This window comes from Eupeodes corollae, chromosome 3 (genome assembly GCF_945859685.1).
Source record: "Eupeodes corollae chromosome 3, idEupCoro1.1, whole genome shotgun sequence".
Taxonomy (NCBI): Eukaryota; Metazoa; Arthropoda; class Insecta; order Diptera; family Syrphidae; genus Eupeodes; species Eupeodes corollae.
Genome location: NC_079149.1, coordinates 50513851 through 50539324, shown reverse-complemented (window position 1 = coordinate 50539324; position 25474 = coordinate 50513851). Strand labels below are relative to the sequence as shown.

General features: G+C 33.6%; 1 protein-coding gene across 2 annotated transcripts in view; it reads left to right on the top strand.

The window, feature by feature from the left end:
- LOC129948809 (roundabout homolog 2) overlaps window positions 1-25474 on the top strand; it is a 396541-nt gene that overhangs the window by 106194 nt on the left and 264873 nt on the right. For both annotated transcript variants that reach the window (XM_056059862.1, XM_056059861.1), the window contains exon 2: window positions 19030-20342. In XM_056059862.1, coding sequence (XP_055915837.1) covers window positions 20168-20342 — 175 coding nt within the window. In that variant the 5' untranslated portion in view covers window positions 19030-20167. The remainder of the gene's footprint in view (window positions 1-19029; window positions 20343-25474) is intronic.

Sequence of the window (25474 nt, the reverse complement as noted above, 5' to 3'; positions counted from 1 at the left end):
AGAGAGGCTTTAAAACCATTCAGATAAACATTAGTCCGATAACTCTAGTATTTAAAAATATTTATCGCACCTTCAATATCATACAGGACCATCCATCGAAAGTAATTAAACAGATACAGCAAGTTTGGCGACTTAGTTCTACAAAAGACCGTGTTCTGGCGGTGCCAAATCGCAAAATGTTGGTGGTTAATTTTAGCCGCAAACACGTGAAAATATTTTACCAAAAAACTTCTCACGTAATAAAGCCATCCGATCCTGTGACTTATTGTTCGCTCTTCTCTTGTTAGAACTAAGTTAAAGCTGTCGTCCAAAAAATCGGGAATCAGGAAATCGATAAATTTGGATCATCAACAATACTTGCAGCTGCAATGTGTTCGACTGAGCCATACACAATTGATATGCAAAGAACTTACGTTACGACTTCAATAAATTTTTCACTCATTATACTCTTATCAATTGATTGCTTATTCGGTCAATTATTACGACCAGACTCATAGCTTCGTTTGTATCACCACCTTTAAGGATTGTTTAATAATTTCAACGCGTTGTTTTATTGTTAAACGATCCCTTATCATAAATGGTATTCATTCAGCTAATATTTTGACATATTAAATGACAGGTGCTAATTTCCAGCGCTTCTTACTTAAAACAATTAATAAATGGACTGTTGTGTTAAAGCAACTTTCGGGCCTGAGTCTTCAGTTTTTCTATTAATTATTCTGATTTTAGTTCTATCTGACCTTGACAAGAATAGCCAATCAGATCGCCATGTACAACGCTCCTGATGACAATTAAGATCAATAAGTAGCTCCTGGTGGCAAAAACTATTAACAGGAATGTCACCCTTGGTGATCTAGGTCTCAACTAGATTGTTTTAATATTTACCTAATAGACACAATACCTCAGCTGTGTAGTGCAAAATGCCAAGATCTGATTAGGTTTACTTCCATTCTATGGACCTTATCCTAAACAAAAGGTTAACTTACCTACACTTTAAGAGGTCTTCATATGATATAATCTAGTTTGCAGTAGGACAATTTGATAGTGACAGGTCTTCGATGGCAGTGTTCCCTTCCTTGAAAATTAAAATAAAGGTTAATGTAGCATGAAACACTTTCTTAGAAATTTTGTTACTTTTCGAATTAATAACAACTGCAAAAAGACGGTAAAATTAAATAAAAAACACTATGATGCGACCCAACGTGATAACTTCCCATCTTGTGTGTCGATCTGTCTTGCTTAAAAGGTTTGTAGGTTTTCGGGTTTTGTTAAAAAATTTGTTAGTTGAATTATTTTTACAAATTTTAAAATTACCAACAATGTTGTTCATATAAGGAAATAGTTTCGTTTGAAAATCTAGTTTTGTTAAATAGATTTTTAGTCGAAACATTTTTTTACCAATTTCATAAATTTTTAAATTAAATTTAAAAAAACGGACTGTCCGATTTTTATAAAAAAAAAACTAGTGAATATCGACAGCAATATTTTCTGTGAATAAAAAAAAGTTTTAAAACAATATTTTTAATTTTGAAAAGCTTTTTGAGTCGTAAGTAAATTTTTACAAAGTTTTAGAATTGTTTTTTGTTTTGTTGTGTTTTCATTTTTGTAAGAAAATAGATTTTACTCAAAATTTTTCTGTGTTGACAACAATATTTTTTAAAAGATAAAAGAAATTTAAAGCCAATATCTCAAAGTTTTAAAAAAATATTTGAGTCTAAAACGAATTTTTACCAACTTTTTTAATTCTTTTGGTTTAGGTTTTTATTTTTTTTGTAAGAAAACTGTCAATTCTGTTTATCTCAAAATGTTTCCAAATGTTGAAAACAATATTTTTTATAAGTACAAATTATTTGAAGCCACAATCTCAAACTTTTGAAAAGATATTTGAGTCTAAATTCAATTTTTACCAACTTTTAGTAATGTTTTATTTAGGTTTTTATTTTTTATAAAAAAAAAAACTGGCAATTTGATTTTTCTCAAAATTTTACCAGATGATAAAAACGTTATTTTTCGTTCTACAAAATTGTTTTGGAGATAAAATCATTTAATATTCTCAAAATTTTCGAGGTGACAAATTTTTCAGTTTTTTTTAATTTATAAACAAAACCGTTTATTGGATTTTTCAAAAAATGTATATTTGTTTGGTATCACAATTACAATTTAATATATAAAATTTAATTCAAGCGAGTTTGGCTCGTAAGATATTTAGGGTTAAATAAAATTTTAATTTTTTGAAACTGCTTTGGTAAAAAAATTGCGCACGCAATTTTCTTGAGAACCCTTTCTGCATCTTTCTGCCTTTTTATCTGTATAACAAAATATATCTGAAGTCGATATCTCTTCTGGTTCTTGAACTATGAAGAACGAAAAAAACGTCGCGAACGTACGTACACACTCACGCACAGACATCTTTCTAAAAATCTTTTATTTCGACTCTAGCAACCTTGAAACGTCGAGAAATGTCAAAATTTTCAATTTGACAAAGCGGACCCATTGAATAACTTCTATGGGGAGTTAAAAATCGTTGTATGAACAATTGATAGAAACTTTTGAAGTATTTAATAATTGGTGAAGAGTGACATTCTGAAACAAGTTCAAAAGTATTTTATTTGTAAAAAAGTCATTACCTTAAAATTTTGCGTTGAGATGTATGCCCCCAAAATTGAGTTTTAAAAAACCTATCCAACGATTTTAGAAATTTGTCATTCATTTTTGTTTTTAAGTTTTGAGAATTGCTGAACAATTTTTAATGGTTTAAAAAAATATTTATTTTGGCAGTTTTTCTACTACATACAAATTCGAAAATTATTAGATAAGCAGCAATCAGGTGCACTTGTGAAATTCCCATAAAAAAAGAAAAGACAATTATTGAAACCAAAACATTTCTATGTACACAACATACGCATTTAAAATACGCCTCTATTTAGTCCACAACCGGAAGTTAGTGCGACAAATATCAACACCGTGCGTATTGAGAGAAATTTCCCACAAAACTGAAGAAAAACAAGGTGTTTAGTGTATTTCAGTTTTAGTTTCAGTGAGCAGTGCAGCTTAAGACTTGTATGCCGTCTCGGCCGTGTGACAAGTAAACATCCTCATTTGACTGTACATATATCCAGAGTTAGGTAAACGCATCACGGATCACCTTTCGATGTTGATTCTAAATAATGAATGAAGATTCCAGATGCGTGTATCATTTTTCCTGAAGACTCTTGAAAGAAATGCAAACATGCATTTCGATTGGATTAGGCTGTCAGAGGAGAGACATCTCCTACTATACTACTGATGACAACAAACGTGCCTCATCGGGGCTCAGCTCAGGCTACCGGAATGCTGAGAATTTATTTCGTGCCATTGATGACGCTATATATACGAGTACCTTCCACCACTAACACTGCTACTGAATACCGGCTGTCTCGTTGTTGGTGGTGGCGGCTCAGTTTACGTTGACGACGACGGACGCACAGCTCAACGACACGACGCACGCACCTTCCTTCAGAAGTAAAGTGACAATTTAATTTTCTCAGCCTTTTTGATTTTCCTCCTATTTCTCAAGTTTTTGTTTTATTTTTATTCGGTCTGGAAATGCGGCATTATTCTTCAAACGATCGGGATCAGACGCAACCGTCAGATAGACAGACCGCCTTGAAAAAAGCAGATGATGATGAATTCATTATACGAATACGGTCACTTGCATCGCATGTTAATTCGTATTTGTTGCTGTTGTTGGTTTTCTTTGGTTTTCCATTTATACTGATTGAAAATATCGGATGTTAGTTGAATAAATTGCTAGTTCCATTCCACCACACCTTTAGAAGAAGGTTTGCTTAGATCACTTGGTATTTCACAGTCAACTTGTAGCTTATAGAGGGCTCATTGCGCGAAGGCGCATAGACGAGAATATTGAAGTAATTCAAGGAAAAAGTGAAAGCCATATGACGTGTTGGTACTTCGGTTGGTAGGCAAGATAAGGTACCTATAGGTATTTATTTATTCAGCTGCATTAGCATTTTACCCAAGAAGTGAGAATTTAGTTAAATATTTGGAAATTGTAACTTTGAAATAATAAGAAGACAAAACACTAAAGACAAAGGCAAAAGGGCTTGTTTAATAGTCGAAACATGTTTACAGTATTAAAACCACCTAATTGTGGGCTTTAATATTGTTGCCATTGAGAATTTTAAATTATTGAAAGGTGTTAATGTCTTAATTCTACCTTGCCTCTATTTTCTTTCGAAAAAGGAAGTTACATGTTGTTTAGAGGAAAGTAAACAATTGACGACTTTATATGGATAAGAGATAACATCTTCAACTTTGAAAAACAAAATGCATGCAGAATTCAATGTCTGTAAGTTAATAAATTTTGTATGAATTTGTAGAGCTTTAGACAACTTTTTGCCCCGTTTAATGTTGGAATTATTTCTTCTGCAACAAATAGATTTTTGCCGAAATTGTCTCAAAGAATTTCTTGAAGAATTTCTAGAAAGTGTTTAATATTTAGTTCTGGTCTATGAGGTGTTTTAAGGGTAGTAATTCTGTTTAGTCTTTTAGAATTGGAGATAACCAGTTGTCATGGAAAAGTTTAATTCCCCTAAATTAACTCTAAGTTGCTATGGAAATATTTGTATTGCGATTATATTTTTGAACCAGTAAAGAGCTCTTTCAACTTCCATTAAATTGCCCAATTCCGATGTCACGTTCTAAATACTGATCCAAGAAGGAACAAAATTGTTCTTATTCGCGACGAATATTTATTTTCCCAATTTTTGTATCATGACTTGAAGATGTTCTTGAAATGCTTATAAAAGGACGATGTCATCTGGGTATAATCGACTAGGAAATTTTTTTCCAGCAAAGCGTGTTGCGTACCCACGTTCTTAACTAAATTTTCGATACTATAAAAGAGTACTCCATGCTCATCCTTGCCTAAGACCCATTGAACAGCTGTAATCTTTAAAGAGGCTTTTGCCATGCAGCTTTAGAATTGTTTCGATAAGAGCTCTTGGGGAATGTTTAGGAAATAGTGCCAGTCTTCCTTTCAAGAGCAGTTATAACGTCTTTACAAAAGGCGTACATGTTTTCATCACGATTAAGGTACACCACGGACCTCAGAAAAAAATTAATTGTCGATAGTTGAGTAGGCTGGTCGGAATCTTGATTAAAGAAAGCTCAGTTTTTAATTTCAAATAACCCTAGTACAACTAGGTCTATCGAAAATCTTACTTGAAAACGCTTCGTAGACTCATTCAAAAACTTAATTCCTCGATTGTTCTCTGTGACATATGCATCTCCTATTAAAAAAAAAAACAAAAGATAACTTAATTTATTAACTTATGAAGCTTTGAGAAGAATATTTAAAAAAATTCGTTTGGAATTGTGTTTTTTTCCGCTGCCTTGCTGGGCTATGCAACGCTCCTTTCATTTCGTCTTTAGAGAAGTTAGAGTCCAAGAAATCAGCCTCTATAACTGATTTCGGAAAATAAAACCTTAAACTTCAGCATTAAGTATTTAGGAGTAACAAAAAAACATTGGTTTAAATCATACGCCTTGAATTCACAAACAGCAGCTTTGAGCAACTAATAAGTGATGATACGTCTTAATCGATCAAAGCTTCCAAAATTTCAGCGATCTTGCCATTGACAGATAGTTGAAAATGATTATATTTTAATCTTCCATTTTGTTGTACGCACAGTGCTTTAAGACTATGATGTTCTTTTAAGGTGCTCAGCTTCATAAGTCCGAACGATTTTCACTTTAAAGAAATCATACTTACTTTTTTTATTTGCATGAGGTCCAGCTAAGAAAACTACAGGACTTCATTCTTGACTTCTGCCAACTAAGGACTACAAAATCTAAATTCTCTCTTAGTTTTCTTTTTAATTGGTAAAGGTGTGATTTTTCCAGGTTGGCGCCAATTCCTAAGTTAACACAAGAAGAGCCCAATGTTTCTGCATAGTTAAAATTTCAAAAATCAATTGTGGTTTTCAAAATTTGTATGGGACACTTCGAATGTGTATTGATCTTTATCAAAACCTTTTTTCGGCAGAAGCCTAAGAAATGCGAAGTAATTTATGCAATTTTATTTTTGTCCAAGATTATCTTGCAGAGCTGATGACAAATATTGACAGATGCTAAGTTGGTGGTAATTTATTCAAAAGAAGATACTACTAATTGGATTTCTTGCACATTCACTATAACCACCCCCTTTTAATATTTAAGCACATAATAAGTACTGAGGTTTTACAGATGCAAGCTGATCTGTTGTTTTTCTTATTCCCTAGAGGCTTCTATATTAGAAAATCCGATTATTATAATTGAAGTATAACGGTTTTCCGTTAACCTTCTGAGCTTAAATTAAAGGGTTCTTTAAAAAGAAAATATTAAAATAAACTCAACAAAAAAGTCTCAAAAGCGTCTTGGTAAACTGCTAACATCTAAAGTTCTATTAATAAGATTATCAAGACTTCTGAGCATTATGAGCAGGGAAATTACTATTTCCTGATAGTGAAAAATTATGTCTTCAGAAATTTTAAAATATTCAAATGAATCGATTATTTACATATTTCTTCATCAAATTCACTTTTGATGCTTTCTTTCTTCCAACCCTCTCCTGCTGCAAAAATTCACCTCACATCCTTGTAAATAGATGCAGTTGAAGTTTCGACATCGACATCTATAAGACGTCGCCATCGTTCGACTCGAAAATTCAATTAGTCTAAAACAAAGTGTCCTTTTATAGACATACTGCAGCAGCTGTGCTGCTTCTGGCCGACCGGCCCAGCCTAGTGTCAACAGCCGGCACCGCCTGATGTTGTTTTTGAAGTGAAAGTTTGTTTCAAACTATATAGTTAATATAATTGTGAATAATTTTAAGTATAAAAACAAAAATTTTCTACATGCGAGATTGTTTTGTTATGTACCTATCTCCGAATAGATGCCATTTCTCATTTCTTGAATAAAAATAGAAAAATAAAATAAAACATTTTATCTATAAAGACAATACAATGGCCTGACCATGTTTGAGCTCCTGTGTTGCGCCGACATCTTATCTAAGGCACATAAATTTAACTGGAGGTGACTTCATCTCGCTGCTGCTGCTGTGGCTGGCAACGTGAAGAGAGCGAAGGAAAAAGTAACAAAAACACAAAACAAACATTTGCAACTCCATTTGTGAGACTTGTTACTGCTCTTGCTCCTGCTAATGTTGGTTTGGTGGATGCTGCTTCTGGCTGCTCCCCCGGATAAATTCTAAAGAAGTTCTTGAAGTAATAACGCGCCGGCTGCTGTCGAAAGAGGCAATACTTACCTCTATAGCGATATGGCCAAGAGCTATACAGCAGTGGCAGGAACAATTGTGCAGCAGCTACTTATGCGATAACAATGCCCATAAATGAATTCATTTCACTGACATTAGGCTAAACAAAAACTATACAACTGCTGAAGCGGTAACAGGGCATAGGGAAGTCGGTTGGTTGTGGCGGCAACGGCATACCGCGTAGCATATACACAAAACAACACTCGGACACGAATTAGATCCGTTCAAGAGATTACACGTGTGCTGCTGCATCAACAGAGAGAGACAACCCAAACTGAAGTGAGTCAGGGAAACTCTAACTCTACTCCTGGCCCGAGTGTTGAGTCTCCATTGAATACGCACGCAGCGACCGACGACGCAACGGAATTAGGCGTATCTCAACAAGATTTGCGGCCCTGCTTATCCATGCTCTTCATCAAAATGACGTAAAGGTATGCTTTGGATTTGGGTTGGGTTTTGTCTTTGGTTTTTGGGTAAGCCGTCTACGGAAACTCCTGGATGGTGTGCAAAAGGGCCGCAAGAGCCTATTAAGCCAGAGGAGTAAGAAAAAAAGTAGAATTGTGACACGAGTGTTTTTTTTGTTAGATCGAGTGTGTAAGTCCTTGCGTTCTTCCTGTGGCTAAAAGAAATAAATTGGGGAACTCTGAAAGAAATCTTCATCCGATTTTTCGAATCTTCTAATATAACAATGGTCCGTGTTACGGTTACGAATGTTGAACTCTCTTGAGGAAGAGAAGTGCAAAAACCCAAAAAGAAAATATCAACAAAGGAAAATAGAAGCGCCAATACATGAGACTAAGGACATATCAACAACAACAAAAACAAACAATATTCATGAGGGGATTTTTTTCCTTTAAATAAGGACAAACAAAAATTCTTAAGTCCTTTTATCCTGTCACATAGAAATATGAGATGTGATTTTATTTCGTGCAGCGCAACGCAGATTATTTCTTACCTTAGATCTTTCTCTCATCTAATCTAAGGTATATACAGTACGGTTCGGTACCGTACGCTCAGGAAGACATTTATAATATTTTCTGTTTTATTTCATTTTATTTTTGTTTATCTCATTTTCATGTTTTATATGTGACTTTTATTACATTTTTGTTGCTTGTTCTTTCTGTGTATTTAAGCGGTATTTTACTTTAGGGATATCATTTCTTTTTTGTTATTATTGAAGGTACCTATGTCCTTTTTGGTGAGATAACACCCTCTTGTGTACTGTTAAAGGTATTCCTAAAGTTATTATTATTATTTTTTTCTTTGTTGGATGACACAAAGAATTTTGATGAGCAAAAGTATCTACGTATATCTTGGAATGATTTATGGGCAAGGACTGCAATATTTTTTTTATTTTTGCAAAATGAAGATACACTCGCTTTTATACACTTACATAATAGAGTGAATTTTAATGAAACATTTATGACTTGAAGTTAGATTAGATAAAATTAGCATAAGGATATCCCTTGTGGTTTAATAGAAAACATAAATTTAATATCAAAAAATATAAACTTACATGAGAGTTGGTACTTGATATACCTGGATGTAAAACTGTTAAGGTATATTCCCTACCCATCAAAAAAGGGAACATTTTAAATTGTGTTTTCATCGTTGAGTCTTTTTTATTTTCGTTTTGCAACTGGTTACTTTTGTATCGGTGAAATTAAAACCAACGGTCAAATATACGTTATTCATTTTTTAAATTTAGGACGATTTAACGGAGCATGCGGAAATTTGTCTGCTTCTGTAAAAAGATTTTATAAGCCAACCTGTTTCATCTGAATAATTAAAAAGAGGCTGGGATGCGACCCACACTGATAACTTCCTATCCCGTCTGTCGATTTGTCTTGCTTAAAAATTTGTAAAATTTCGTGTTTTATTAAAAAAAAATTACCAACAAAATGTTGCGTATAATGAAATAGTTTGATTTCAAAATAAAAATATTTTTGTTAACGAAATTTTTAGCCGTTAACCAATTTTTACCAATTTGAAAACATTTGCGTACTATTTTTTGTAGAAAAAAAACTGACTGTTTTATAAAATAAAATAAGTTTGAAGCCAATATTTTTATTTTTTGAAAAGATAGTTAAGTTGAAAATCAATTTTTACCAACTTTTGTAATTTTTTTTAGGTTTTTAATTTTTGTAAGAAAACTGACAGTTCAATTTTTATTTAAATTTTGGTAAGTGTTGACAACAATATTTTTTAAAAGATAAAATTAGTTTAAAGCCAATATCTCAAAGTTTTGAAAAGATATTTAATTCGAATCACTATCACTATCACTATCACTATCACTATCACTATCACTATCACTATCACTATCACTATCACTATCACTATCACTATCACTATCACTATCACTATCACTATCACTATCACTATCACTATCACTATCACTATCTCTATCACTATCACTATCACTATCACTATCACTATCACTATCACTATCACTATCACTATCACTATCACTATCACTATCACTATCACTATCACTATCACTATCACTATCACTATCACTATCACTATCACTATCACTATCACTATCACTATCACTATCACTATCACTATCACTATCACTATCACTATCACTATCACTATCACTATCACTATCACTATCACTATCACTATCACTATCACTATCACTATCACTATCACTATCACTATCACTATCACTATCACTATCACTATCACTATCACTATTACTATCACTATCACTATCAATATCACTATCACTATCACTATCACTATCACTATCACTATCACTATCACTATCACTATCACTATCACTATCACTATCACTATCACTATCACTATCACTATCACTATCACTATCACTATCACTATCACTATCACTATCACTATCACTATCACTATCACTATCACTATCACTATCACTATCACTATCACTATCACTATCACTATCACTATCACTATCACTATCACTATCACTATCACTATCACTATCACTATCACTATCACTATCACTATCACTATCACTATCACTATCACTATCACTATCACTATCACTATCACTATCACTATCACTATCACTATCACTATCACTATCACTATCACTATCACTATCACTATCACTATCACTATCACTATCACTATCACTATCACTTTTTACCAACTTTTGTATTTTTTTTTAAGTTTTTAATTTTTGTAAAAAAACTGACAGTTTGTTTTTATTCAAAATTTTACTGAATGTTGACAACAATATTTTTTAAAAGATAAAATTAGTTTTAAGCCAATATCTCAAAGTTTTGAAAAGATAATAAAGTCGAAAATCAGTTTTAACCAACTTTTAATAATTTTTTTTTGGTTTTTATTTTTTGTTAAAAAAACTGTTTATTCGATTTTTCCCAAAGTTTTACCAAATGTTGAAAACAGTATTTTTTATTAAACAAAGTTAAGGCAAAAATCTTCCCAAGGATACCAGCCTGTAAAAACAAGCAGGGGAACGTCGTAATAGGACCGCTGTTCATATTGAGAACATGGAAAAATCGCTTTTTAAAGTATATAACGACGATGACGAATCGAATTCAAATAGGACCATTCAACCTAGGTGACGAAGCGAAGTTATCTTTACCGAAAAAGAAGTCCAACAAACCTGCTGGAGCAGGCAGAATCACTGCCAAATTATTCAAAGCAGCAGGCGATGACTTTGTAGATGGCTGAAAAAAAGTATGCCAAATGTGTGGAATCTTGGCATAGTTTGCTTTAGACTCAAGGAAGGAGAGGATTTGAATTGTGCTAAATACAGAGGAATTAGTCTCTTGAACATCGTTTGTAAGATATTTTTTGCTTAATTATGTGAACGTCTGAACCCGTTCGTCAACACCCTGATAGGTCCGTATCAGTGTAGCTTCAGACCAGGAAAGTCCGCCGTTGACTAAATATTCGTCTTACGGCCGATCTTGGAAAACCCAGGAACTTCAAATCGATACTTACCAGCATTTATAAGGCAAGCTTTCTAGATCAATGTTTAGTTTTAGCATCCCTGTGAAACTTGTCCTTTTGTGCAGAATGACGATGGAGAATGCAAGCTGCTCTATCAAGGCTGGAAAAGATCTCTCCGATGCATTTAATGTCAAAAGAGGTTTAAGACAAGACGATGCACTGTCCTGCTACTTCTTTAACATCGTTCTGGAAAGTATTTTTCAAAACTCAACCGTCAACACTAGAGGCACAATCTTCCAAAGGTCCATCCAATAATTCGGATGTTATCGACATGATTAAGCTTTTCGACGAAAGCGGAGAAGATGGGTTTAGTGGTCCATAAGGGCAAGACCTAGTATATGCTGTAATCGAAAAACGACATTGAACGACGACGTCTTGGACAAGAGATCACCATGGACAGCTATATCTTTAAGGTAGTTGAGGACTTTTTCTATCTTAGCACCGCTCTAAACTCAATCAACAACACCAGCGCTGAAATCAAACGAAGAATAACTCTTGAAAAACGCTGCTTCTTTGGACTTAGAAGGCAATTGGGTAGTAAAGTCCTCTCTCGTGCATCTTAAGTAACCATCTATAAGACGCCCATCACCGTGGTTCTCATTTATGAGGCTTTGACAGGGTCAAAGAAAGATGAGATCGTTCAAGATGCTTCGAGAAAAAAATTATTCGGGTGTTTTCTGATCCCGTCTGCATAGATGGAGAGTGGAGTAGAAGATACAGCTACCAACGGTAAGAACTGTACCGAGACACTGACTTGGGAAAGGGAGACTTATTGAAAACAAGAGTTCGAAAGAATTGTTCAAAGATGGTCGAGAAAACGCTATACCAAAGCAAAGCTGCTCGTAAACAATGTTCAAAATATCAGAAAAATCAATATTAGAAACACTTAATTTCCACAGTTTAATAGTTTGCTTTATACTTAAGTAAGGAGTATAACTCTTGAACTTCGAATGTAAGATCCTTTTTGCCTAATTATATGAACACCTGAAGCCGTTCGTCAACAACGTGATAGGTCCGTATCAGTGTAGCTTCAGACCAGGAAAGTCCGCCGTTGACTAAATATTCGTCTTACGGCCGATCTTGAAAAATCCATGAACTTCAAATCGATACTTACCAGCATTTATAAGGGCGAACTTTCTAGATCAATGTTTAGTTTTAGCATCCCTGTCAAACTTGTCCTTTTGTGCAGAATGACGATGGAGAATGCACGCTGCTCTATCAAGGCCGGAAAATATCTCTCCGATGCATTTGATGTCAAAAGAGGTTTAAGACAAGACGATGCACTGTCATGCTACTTCTTTAACATCGTTATGGAAAGAATTTTTCAAAACTCAACCGTCAACACTAGAGGCACAATCTTCCAAAGGTCCATCCAATAATTCGGATGTTGTCATGACATCCGAAATGATTAAGCTTTTTGACGAAAGCGTAAAAGATGGGTTTAGTGGTCCATAAGGGCAAGACCTAGTATATGCTGTCATCGAAAAAGAACATTGAACGACGAAGTCTTGGACAACAGGTCACCATGGACAGCTATATCTTTAAGGTAGTTGAGGACTTTGTCTAACTTAGCACCCCTCAACTCAAACAACGACACCAGCGCTAAAATCAAACGAAGAATAACTCTTGAAAATCGCTGATTCTTTGGACGTAGAAGGCAATTGAGAAAAGTCCTCTCTCGAGCATCTAAAATCGATATTTATATCATCATCCCGGTTCTCATTTATGGCGCTGGAGCCTGGACAATGTGAAAAAAGATGAAAGCGTCTTAGGATGCTTCGAGAAAAAAATTCTTCGGGTGATTTCTTATCCCGTCTGCATAAATGGAGAGTGGAGTAGAAGATACAGCTACCAACGGTAAGAACTGTACCGAGACACTGACTTGGGAAAGGGAGACTTATTGAAAACAAGAGTTCGAAAGAATTGTTCAAAGATGGTCGAGAAAACGCTATACCAAAGCAAAGCTGCTCGTAAACAATGTTCAAAATATCAGAAAAATCAATATTAGAAACACTTAATTTCCACAGTTTAATAGTTTCTTAAACTAACCTCACTTAGTACTGTTACTTGTCTTATCGACTTCTGCTGAACTTAAGTTAACGTTCCGTGGACAATATTTTCAGAAGATAGAAACTGAAAAGTAGAATCAATTGAAGGCTGACCTAGACTTTGGAACATCTTTTTAAAATTGGAAAAAGTTTGAAAAGTTATATTGTTTCTGGGAAAGAGGTGCAACTTCTAGAACAAAATAATTTGAAGACCTATACTTTTCCTCTAACGGGTACTACTACACCTATCAACAATTAAAACTTTATAAATTTCAGTTGCCGTAATAATTCTCACCAATTTTTTTTTCCCAGTTTCAAATTGTTATTGTCAAGACTTTACAAAAGTATATTTCCTCGAAAAAAAAATTTACCCTTTAAGAAAATTATAAACAAATTACTGAAATTTTGTGTATGTTGCCTAATGAGGCTTGAGTGATTTATTTCTGAAATTTATAACAATTTATGCTAATTATTAAAAAGAAGCAGAACGGCATTAAGCATCATATGTATTTAAACCATTTTTATAAATCACATTTAGTTATATTTTATTGCGCTATACCAACAAGCCTAAAGCGCGGTCCAAATGCACCCAAGACCCAACCAACATCTGCTAATCACGACCCATTTTAGCCCAATTTAAACAAAAGCTTCTGCAGAACAGAGGCGCCTCTCTGATCACCTTTTAATATCCCAATCTCAAAATTCAAACATTAAGAATTGTAATCACAAAGCGATTGTTTTCATGTGCAGATTAAACGATTCGAACCCTTTTATACTTAGGTAAAGATTGGAAGGTAGGTAAAAGTGTTATTATTTTTGAACTGCAATTCCAAGAAACAATAAATCTCCATCAAAGTAATAATTTTCTCCAAAAATAAAATTAAATCCACACCATCAAGAAGATTGCGCTGGGATTGAGATTGTTTTTGTTTTTTGGAAGAGACAGGGAGGGAGAAGGAATGAGTTAAGCCCCAATGAATCATTCTAATTGGATTGCTGGTTTCTACCTTCATGTGCCATACATACGGTTAAGTCCTCCTCAAAAAAAAATAATCGATCGCTTTTGGATGCACTCTATAATTTTCCAATATAAATAATGAAGAGTCACGGTTTGGGGATATGACTTTGGTTAGGTTTGGATGATACGATGGAGGATGGCGTGGTGTGGCACGTCAGTTGCGCCAGATTGGAAGTGGATGTACAAAACGACACTGTCTACTGTCTGCTCAAATAAAGGATCAACTTTGAATTTGAAGGAACTGAAAAAAAATCCTAAAACAAACATTCAGAAAAAAAGATGTCTTGACAGTAGAATAACACACCAACAGACAATCATCATCCAAGTTGAAAACCTCTTCTCAAACAGAATCTTTATTATTTATCCAACGAGGACGAGGAACAAAAACTTCTTCAAGTTCATGATGTAGGAGAATTTTGTGTGTGTATTCTCTGCTTGGCATTGCACCAGCATCAGAAGGAATCATCCAAATCCAAATCACAAACAAAAGGAACGAGCATTCAAGAAAAAGTATAAAGTGCTCCTCGGGCATAGCATCAGGGATGACGTATCGTGGCGACGTTCGTCGGATATCTCTTTCGGGAAAGGTAAACAATTCCGAATCTGAAAATGTTTCTTTTATTTTTTTTTTTTGGTAGTTGGAAGGTATATCCTCTTCTCATTGTAATGTCAGTTCAGGGACGTCTAGAAAGGGGAAGAAAATAGAAAGTATGAGTTTTTGTTGGTTGAATATTCAAGGTCTATCCCTAGGACTTGCCATGTCCCTCTTGAAAACAAATGAGACTTTTTTTTTACAGATTCTGTCCCACCCAAATGGTGGGTGGAATCTCTTTCTCTATCCAGTTGTTGGATGCTCTGTTCGACCCTGAGGCATGTTTGAACTTTTGATAAATGTGATAATTATTATCGTTTTGGCATTCCGGACAAGTGTTTGCATCCAGTTTCGCGGCGTGCCAAATTGGACATCGTCGTCGCGTCGTAGCCAATGGGGACTTTTCATGAAGATTGTTCCCCCCTCACATCCTCCAACATCAAATGATGTCCTTCTCGTTATCTCCCTTGCCACCAATTCAAATGATGCCGCTTTCGCTCTCAAAGGATGGATTCATTATGTGTTCTGAATAATTTAATGAGTTAAAGAGGGATTTTGGGTTAAATTTTCAGAGGAACCTTCTGGCGCATTATAAAATGAATGCATAATGAACTAAAGGACTGAATATATACCAACCTAACAAAAGTAAAAGATTGTAGTATGACTTGCGTGGCGGCTCGGCATTGGCGGTGGCGGTATAAGGATTCTTAATTTTGGCTTTGACTCGGTGAAAGTAAAATATTTGTTTAATGTTTTACGAGTTTTGTATTTTATTTTATTTGTCAAGAAAAGGATCGAAAGGATTATTGTGTATACTCGTTCACTGCGTAGTGCGTGTATATTGACACTTCTATATTCAAAGAGAGCCGTGAGGCTCAGAAGATTAATGTTTATTGATTTAAAGAAGCGGCAAGATTGTTAAAACTTCAAATATTGACCGCCAACAGGTATACATTTATAATCGTAAGTAGTTGTTGGCATATGTGTGGATAAGAGTGCTTAAGTGCTGATACCCATTTATAGTCTCTTCTTTTTAAGGTTAATTGATATACACGTGATGTGAGTAAATGGTGGTAAAATTCAATTCGAATGAATGTGCGGAGTTCGAAAAAAGGATTAGTGGTATTGAAAAAAGAAAAGTATCATGCTCTTTTAACTTCGGAATATTAATCAGATTGTGGTAAAAAACTGAGGAAAGTGATCATGTCGATTAAAAGCAAGTCCGAAAGTTTTCTCAATTTATTTAAAGGGCCTTTTATTTATTATTAAATTGCAATTAGAAGCATTAACAAAAGCTTTAGGTGGCACATGAAGGTATCAAACCCAAGACTTCTCCAATGATAGTCCAACGCTCTAACAATCATGCCACGGGTACCACTGAAGCTTATCTTTAAAAAATATATCCTCTGCTAGGATAGTCATGTCATTTGCATTAAGTTCCATCCTTATGCATATGTTTTCTATATTTGAACCTCCTTTCAAAATCATGCAAATCGTTTTTACATAGAGTGTAAATAGAAGTGGTGATAGAAAGCAACCTTGTTTGACACCATAAAGATTTTTAAAAAAGTATTAAGACATCTATTTTCCTGTCCATGTTGTTATTGATATTTTGAGCGACTTGTAGACAAAATAACAAAGAGGCACTATTGTTAAGTTAGTTTTTCAAAATTCAAAATCTCAAAAACGGGTCAACATTTTTAACGAAATTGAAAAGAACACTTAAAAAGAGGCTGTAATGCGAGTCATACTGATAACTTCCAATCCCGTCTTCCGATTTGTCTTGCTTTAAAGGTTTATAGGTTTTCGTGTTTTGGTTAAAAAAGTTGTAGTCTAAATATTCTAAAAAATTAATAATTACTTACAATATTAAGCTTCTTGTTGATTTCAAAATCAATTCTTGTTAATTTGTAGTCGAAAACCAATTTAAGTTGCCTTTGCGTACTATTTTTTGTAGGTTTTATTTTTGTTTGGAAATACTGTCAATTCGATTTTACTCAAAATATCACAGAATGTTGAAAATAATATTTTGTATAAGATGAAATAAGGATTCAAGGCAAAATCTCAAATTTTTAAAAAGATATTTCAGTCAAAAATCAATTTTTACCAAACGAAAATCAATTTTTACAACCTTTTAGTAATGTTCTGATTAAGTTTATATATTTTATATAAAAAAAAAACAATGTTTGAAAAGATATTTGAGTCGAAAATTAATTTTTACCAACTTCTAGTAATATTTCTTTTAGGCTTTTGAAGAAAAACTGTCAATTCGATTTTCTAAAAATTATACCGGACAAACGTTGTTTTTAGAGTTATAAATTTGTTTCGGAGATAAAATCAATTTTTGTTCGTAAAAACATTAAAGGTGACAAATAATTCTTTTCAGTTTTTTTTTAATTTAAAAAAACCGTTAATTATATATTTTTTTGGTATCACGTTACAATGTGTAATATAAAATTTATTTTAAGTGCCTAGCGTTATTGGTTTTGAGATATTTTGTGCTAACCGAAAATTTCACCTTTCTGCGTTATTATTTGCTTAACACAATTTTTTATAAGTCGATATCTCTACTGGTTCTTGAGCTATGGATGACGAATAAAACTTCCCGAACATACATACGTACATCTTTTATTTCGACTCTAAGGACCTTGAAACGTTAAGAAATGTACAAAATTTCAATTCGACTAATCGGACCGATTACAATAACTTCTTATGGCAAGTTAATAACTGCATACCAAAAATATTTCAAAAGATAAATTAAGTTTTAAGTAATCAAATGAAATTTAAATTTTTGAAGTTAAACTTATTTTTCTGCTTTGTTCATAATTTTTAAAATATTGGTACTATTTTAAAATGGATTTTGGATACAGAACCCGAACAAAAAAATTTTGTCCAACTCAAATATTGAACCAAAAATTATAGAAATCCCGATTAATTTTCTTTTCAATATCATTAAACAAACATTTTTGTTAAGTATGGATTAAGGACTCAGAATAAAAAAACGTTTAATGGTCTTTAACCAATTAAAATCCGGAGATAAAATTTTCGTAAACATAGCCGCACTTATATGTTCTTAAACATTAATCCAAGAAGTGTTAAGCTTTATTTACCATTTCAATTTTAAGATAGCCGGAAAAAATGTTCTTTTGTTAATTATGTCTTCAAAATTTACTCAGCAACTCCTTGTTTACTTATTTATACAAACGCTACTTTTTTAACTAAACATTATTCATAATGCACTTAAATAATAAATCAAGTCAACTGTTAAACCCAACAGATAAAGAATTGCTGTCAAATAAATAATATAATTATGTGAGTAAAAAAGGTTCATAACTTTGATAAATAATATTTATATACTCACGATAAGAAATATAAAGAAAAACATTTAAAACCGCTTCAACGACTTCATTCGTTTTTATATTAAAATTAATCAAAATGTCCTCAATTTTTGATGATTATGTATCCAGAGAAAAAAAACATCCATTTTACCCTCAAACCAAAAAACAAAAAGTGTGTATCTATACACAAACTCAATTAATCAAAAATCCTTTCATCTTGAATTCCCTTTTAACTTGATGAAAGTAAGATATTAAATCGTTTTACTTTCCACACAGAGCCCAATTGCCCAAATTCCCCAACCCAAAATACCCATAGTCAGTCAGTCCTTAAAAGAAAAAGTCAGATAAGATAAAATGAAAAATGAGAGTTCACTTAATCTATCAAAAAAAAAACACGGCCCATATAGATTACATTTCAAAAAACTTTTTTATCTACTTAAGACTTTATCCCCAAAAGTCGATATGGACAGGGCATACCTATACCCATAGTTCTAGTAGGCGTAGGTCTTGAACAACGAGATATAATGAAAACGATGCTCAAAGAAAAACAAAAAGGGATTAATTGGTGTTACTTTTGTTTTTGTGTTGAAATTTGTATATTTTATTTTATAGTTCAAGGACCAAGGACATTATTTTGTATTTTTCGTCTTCAAAACTTTATCCTGTTCCATTAAAATTTTGCAACAAGTTTCCCGTTGACATGTTTACGATATTTTATCATGTTTTATAAAAATGTTTTCTTCTCTTTTTTTCAGACAATATTTTGTATCTACAAGGACATCGAACACAGGCTACAAGGACAATTTGGATTTGCCCCAAGAATATAAGTAGAAACTCCCACACCAGCCATAAAGTTAAAAGAAAAGTAGCACTTCCGAAACGGAGAGAGTGCCTTTTAAACGAAAGTCACACAGGACGTGCTTGAGACGTTCAAAAATATACAACACTGTGTACAGTAAAAGGATACTCATAACGATATACGTAAAAGAAAAATATTGGAAACGAAAACTGATCCTTCCCAATTGAATTTTCTCTCACTCTCTTTGAGCTGCTGCCTCCCCCGCCCCCAACGGACCATAAAGTTGAAAATATTTGGTTTTGGACTTTTGTAAAAGAAAAAAGAGAAAAAACATCACATCCTGTGGCGTTGTTGGAGAATCTTCCGCTGGCGTGTATTTATCCTCTCCGTGGCGCGATATAATAGCAAAAGGACATGATAAATTGAGAGTCTCATAAAAATTTCATCTAGGAATTTATGTAATGTGTTGTTGGTTACAAGACGAAGTCCAAATACACAACAACAAAAAATATCCTTTTTGACTGGTTCTTTTCGGTCTCTTGGTCTTGGTCTTGACATCGTCTACTACGGTATAGCTGCCGTCGCGTGTGAGTCCTTTTATCCAAGGCTATAACACTTCACTGAGTGTGTGTGTGTCTTACTTTTATATCCAACCATCATGGTCGTTGTATGTCCTTTTAAAATATTCAGCAAAATTTCCGTCTGAAGTTGAGAAATTGCAAAAAGGATATCTTTCGGGAATTGCACTATACCGCGTCAAGTGCACCTCGTATTCTCTGTCACGGTCAACTCGGATGAAAGTATAACCTAAATAATTGAACAGCTCTATATATCCACACACCACACCGGGGAATACTCATCTTCAGACCAGACTGTGTCTGTGGCTTTGGTGGATAAAAGAAGATGCCATTAGCCGTTGTTGCTTTGGCTGGAATCAGCGGTCATTCGGTTCGTAGTTGAATCGTCTTGTTTTCTTCTTCTTCTTCCACGTTTTATTTTTATTTTCGTTGTCGCCGTGTGTGTGTTTGACTATATTCGTCCTTTTTGTGAATGGATGGATGTAGGTTTGGTTTTGAAGACGAATAGAGTTTAAAATGCGGAAAAATTCGAATGTTAAGTGTTGTGCGATAAACGATTTGGAAATGTCTCAATATCGGTTCGATTTAACGAGGATACACGTCCGTCGGTCGAAACGATATCCTGCGCTTGAATTAAGCCAAATTTTATTGGTTTGCTGGATATACTGCTGCTTGACTGTTACTGTAAATGGTAAGTTTCTTTTTTTTTCTCATTTTAAATTTAGTTTAAGCATAAGAATGTATACATGTTTTGGTACTATACTAACATTTAATGGAGTTTTTGGAGACAGGACAATGTTTGTCTGGATTACTAGAACATGGAGAATTGTATGTTAGAGCTTTGGAAGGGTTAACTTTAGGACTAGGTATATGGAATTTATTGAGCATAGTGAAGAGATATCTATCAAACTGATCGATAAGAGTAAATAAACATTAAGAGAAAAGCAAGAACAAGACAGTTTATAAAGGAGGTTAATAGATGTCTGTCTATTGTCATTTAGTACTGAGTGAAAGGATGCTATGAGGACATTTAACTTGGTTGTAAATGTTAATACACGTTGAACAATTTTTTTAATTTATTTTAAAAGAAAAACAACGTACTGTAAATGAGTAGCTTAACATTACCAACATTTAATAATATTTAGTCTTTTATTGGTTTAAAAAATAAATCAATTTTATAAAAACTCAATACCATTTTTTTATATCCTACTGAGAAATTCAAGTTTACGCTTAAAAAAATGTTTGGGGTTCAGAAAGTGATTTTTGACATTAATGTTATTGCAATATTTTCTATACAAATAATAATTTTACACACTACTGGTTCGGTTGTGCAATTGAAAACTTTGAAATTTTTCTTCAATATCGAAAGAACTACATAGTTAAGCTACATATGTACCTCCAACAATTGTGTCCTACAAATAAAATAATGTCAATTTGTAGAAAATACTTTCAAAAACTTTAAATAGTGACTTTAAATTTTTTGTATATTTTATCTTACTCATCTAACGGTTTCAATATTAAAATAATTACGTAGAATGATTTATTTGGCATGTGGTAACAACATTTTTGAGAAATGTAATTGAAACTTTTTTGTCTAAAAAAATATAACCTCCAAAAACAATTCTAAACAGCTTTAACGTCTCTTACATCTCGTCAGAAAACGACTTAAAGATAAAATGTTGTTTACAAACCTTGTGGAGTACTTTGAAATAAAAATCTTCAAGGTCACCAATAGAATGTTGTGCCTTTAAGCTTTTAATTAATATGCTTACCGTCTCCCACTGTAGTTTTTAGAATTACATAGGGTTTAATTTAAGAACAGAATATATGACAACAATAATTCCATAAACCTTAGTTACTACATTTTCTGTTAGAAACTATTCCTGGACATTGTTCCACAAATTAATGCGTCGACAATTTCCATATATACTAATGGCTCAAAAACGGATGCTGGAGTAGGAGCAGGCTTATTTTCTAAAACACTCAATCTTGCAAACTCCTTCAGACTTCCGGATCTAAGAAGCATCTGCTGAATTAAAATAATTTTGCATTTTTTAGAAGCTTGTATATTACTGTCGATAAGAACTGACGGCTTTTAGATCACAGCATAACATTAGACTCTGCTGGATACCAGGTCAAAGCGAAGTACCTAGGAATGAGAGAGCTGATGAGCTAGAATAGATATATCTAATATAGACTCAACTATATAGACACCTCATCCTGTGAATTGAGAAGTTTCATTGGTAGCACAATGTTCCAAAAAAAAAAAACAATAAAAGATTGAAATGGTCTGTAACCAGTTTGCTTGAAGGCAGAATAACTAGTCACAACTTTTTGGTCGGCCTGTCTTAAGAATATATTGGGTACCACTGATGGCATTTGCAAAAGATGCAGTGATAAGGATGAACAAGAAAGCACTTTCTATTTCGTATACCAATGCCCAGCACTAGATATCAAATTCATAGCTCTTTCATAATCTTGAAAAACTCATAGATATTCTAGGAAGCAGCTTGTTAGGTTTCATCTAATTCTTAAAATGGCTCAATTTAAGGAATTTTCAATACTATAGGGTATCACAATGGATCACCTTTAGGGCATCGGTCGAACGTGGTTTATTTGCATAGACCTGCGACTTGAAGAAACCCCACAGGGAAAAGTCTAGCGGACTCAAATCGCAAGACTTTGGTAGCCAATTTACATCAAACCTGCGAAAGATAAGATTAAACCCTCAAATCGTTTATGCAAAATGTCAATTGTGGCGTTTGCTGTGTGGCAGGCAGCGCCGTTGTCCTGCTAAAACCACATGTAGTTTAGGACCATATGGATCAATTTGGGCCATAAGAAATTAGTTATTATCGATATGTAGCGCTCGCTGTTGACGGTGACCGCCTCACTAAGGACGTTTTCAAGAAAGTACGGATCAATTTCGCAGCCCTCCCAAAATCCACTTCAAACAGTAACTTTATGAGGATGCTTTATCATCTGGTTAACACCGCTTCGGTTGGTTACGTCACATATATGGCAATTTTTCTTGTTAACACAGCCATTCATTCAAAAATGCGCCTCGTCGCTAAAGATGATTTTTCGGCCAAAATTGGGATCCTCTTCCAAGCGATTCGAAGCCCAGTCATCAAACAAACGGCGTTGTTTTTGGTCATGAACTTTGAGCTCCTGGGTCAGTTGGATCTTGTACGGGTGTAGGACCAAGTCCCGCCGCAAAATTCGCCAAGTTGAAGACTACAAAAGGCCGAGTTCTTGTGCATCGCAAGGAAAAGACTGAGTCGATGTTATCGGCCGATCTCGCGTTCCTTAAATGTATGAGAGTTGGCTGATTATTTACCGAACCGGTGGTCTCATATTAAGCCAATAAACGATATAATGTCGGCTGTGAAGGGCCATCTCGTCTCATTGATAATAAAGTTGTATCATTTGAACGTGCTGTTCAATGGTGTAACTTGCCATGATAATTTGGCATAAACAACTGAATAATAAACAAAATATTTGACAGATGTCACCAAAACAAAATGGCAGCCACGGGGCGACCTACCCTCGCCAATTGCAAAATGAAAGTTTACATTCGTAAAAATTTCTTACTCGAGATTTAAATCAAACATGACATTTACAAGGTATAGAAGTCGTTAAAATTGGCCCCCGATTAACTACGTCTGCCTGTCTGTCCACGCCCCTACAGCGTAAACCATTATGTCGATTGAGTTCAAATTTGGAAACTAAGGTTTTAAGCCGATTTGCTTTAGGTGTTTTTTCTGTTAAGACTAAAAGCAATCCCCATATAAATTTGTTGGTCCAAAATCGAAAATTCCAATGTTTTCAAAAACGAACCAATAGATTTTTATTAAATTTGCTTGAAAATGTTTGTTCTTAACTTGGCTTCCTTTGATATAAAATAATATTTTTGTATTACTCCAGAAGGTTAACCCCATAGAAAAGTGTACTGAAAATAAGTTTACAATTTCCACGATCTATGAAAGACTGATATAAATACCAAATGAAGTTTAGAGATAGTCATTCTTTACCCGCACTTCACGAATGTGGAATGCCTTATCTCCCTCTGTTTCTCTTAATATTTTATTTTAGCTTCAATCACAAGATTTCTACTTTCAGCAAATATATGAATTTTGAGTTTCTCACAATTTACATAAATTTGTCCTCCACTTTCCCAGATTTAAGCCTTGCTTGCTTTGTTTTTTTTTTATAAATTGTCACTGTTTAGCCGTGTCTTGTAAATATGCACGGTTTTTAATAAAACATAAAGTCATATTTCACTTTTTTGGTTAATATTTAGAAAATTGATTATTAAAAAAATGCCCTTAAAACTAGGAACCTTAAGATGCCCACTTGTACTGTTATTTCTTCCTCCCATTTCAATCTTGTTTTATACAATCCGGTCAATCGGAAAGAATCAAATTTTCGTAATTTACAAAAAATAACCCCAATATTTCCTTTTTTTATGTTAATAATGCTATAATTTGTCTTGATAAGAAGAATTTTTACCCAAAATATTTATTAAGAAGGTTCTCATACCCTTTGAAGCCCCCAATTCGAACCCAAACATTAACATTATTTTATTTTGTATTTTTATTCATCTGTCATTTTCTTTTCTCTTTTTTTGTTGTTGGATATCTTCATTTTCCAATCTTTTATTTGTGTTCAATTTGTATTAACATATGAGTAGGTAAGTAGATACTTTCAATTTTATAAATAGTCTAGAAAATATATGGAGGATGGACAGGACATTTTGTGCATGAATAAACTATTTCATAAATAAATTTCTTCAAGATACACTTTCGGAAAGATTTTTGTATACCTTCTAACTTTTTTTTTCAAAAGATGGGTCTACTTCTTCTTCTTCTTTTACAAATCGAATTTCAACTTCAAAGATATCTTTACTTATGAAATAAATGTATATATTTATTTATACTTTTTGTATATTATTCATATACAAATTTATTTTATCTTAATATGAAATATGGACAACATACCACCCCATGCGTCGTTCCTCCAAAAAACCGGATGTAAATATATACATAAAAAGTGGTATATTGCATGGACGAATATTCGAAAAAAAACTCTAAAAGGACGATTTTATGCTTCGTTTCACATACGAAATGTCGTAAATTTGAAAATTTAGCATAGACAAGAACGGACGGTATTTTAATGTAGATAAAAAAGGGGGACACGCGGGTGGTGGTTTCATATAGAAATTTCTCATCGAACGTCAATGTAAATGTGTCTGTGTGTTTTGGTAATTTCAAATAAAGCTGCTTCTAACCATGTTTCAAAAAAAAACCCTTCTCATTCCTTTTTCCAAAATTTTGGGTTCCGTTGCCATATCGTTGAGGCAAGGAAGGATACTCGTACAATTATGGGTGGTGTTGGCGATATTCAGACGACGACGACGGACGGTGACCCTATGTCTCGATGTGTGGCCTTATGTGTTTACTCCCACTATACTTACGGTCTAATGTGTCTGTGTATAATATGGTCGTCCTGGGAATTTTCAGGAAATATTTTCTCATTTAGTAGTACCTACCTACTATACTCTACTCCTTAGTCGTCTGGTGGTTTAATATACAATTTTCTACATTCATACATAACGTCAGATACTTTACTTCGTGCTGAATAGATAGATAGATACTTCGTTTATATGTGTGGCTAACTATAGCAGAAGCATCCTTCGTATCCTTGTACGAGTGTAAAGTAAAAATTAAAGTGATATATTCGGATTCGTAGACTACACTCTATGCACATCATAAAGGATACGTTGTGAATTTACTTTAACATCCGTATAGCACAGCAAAAATA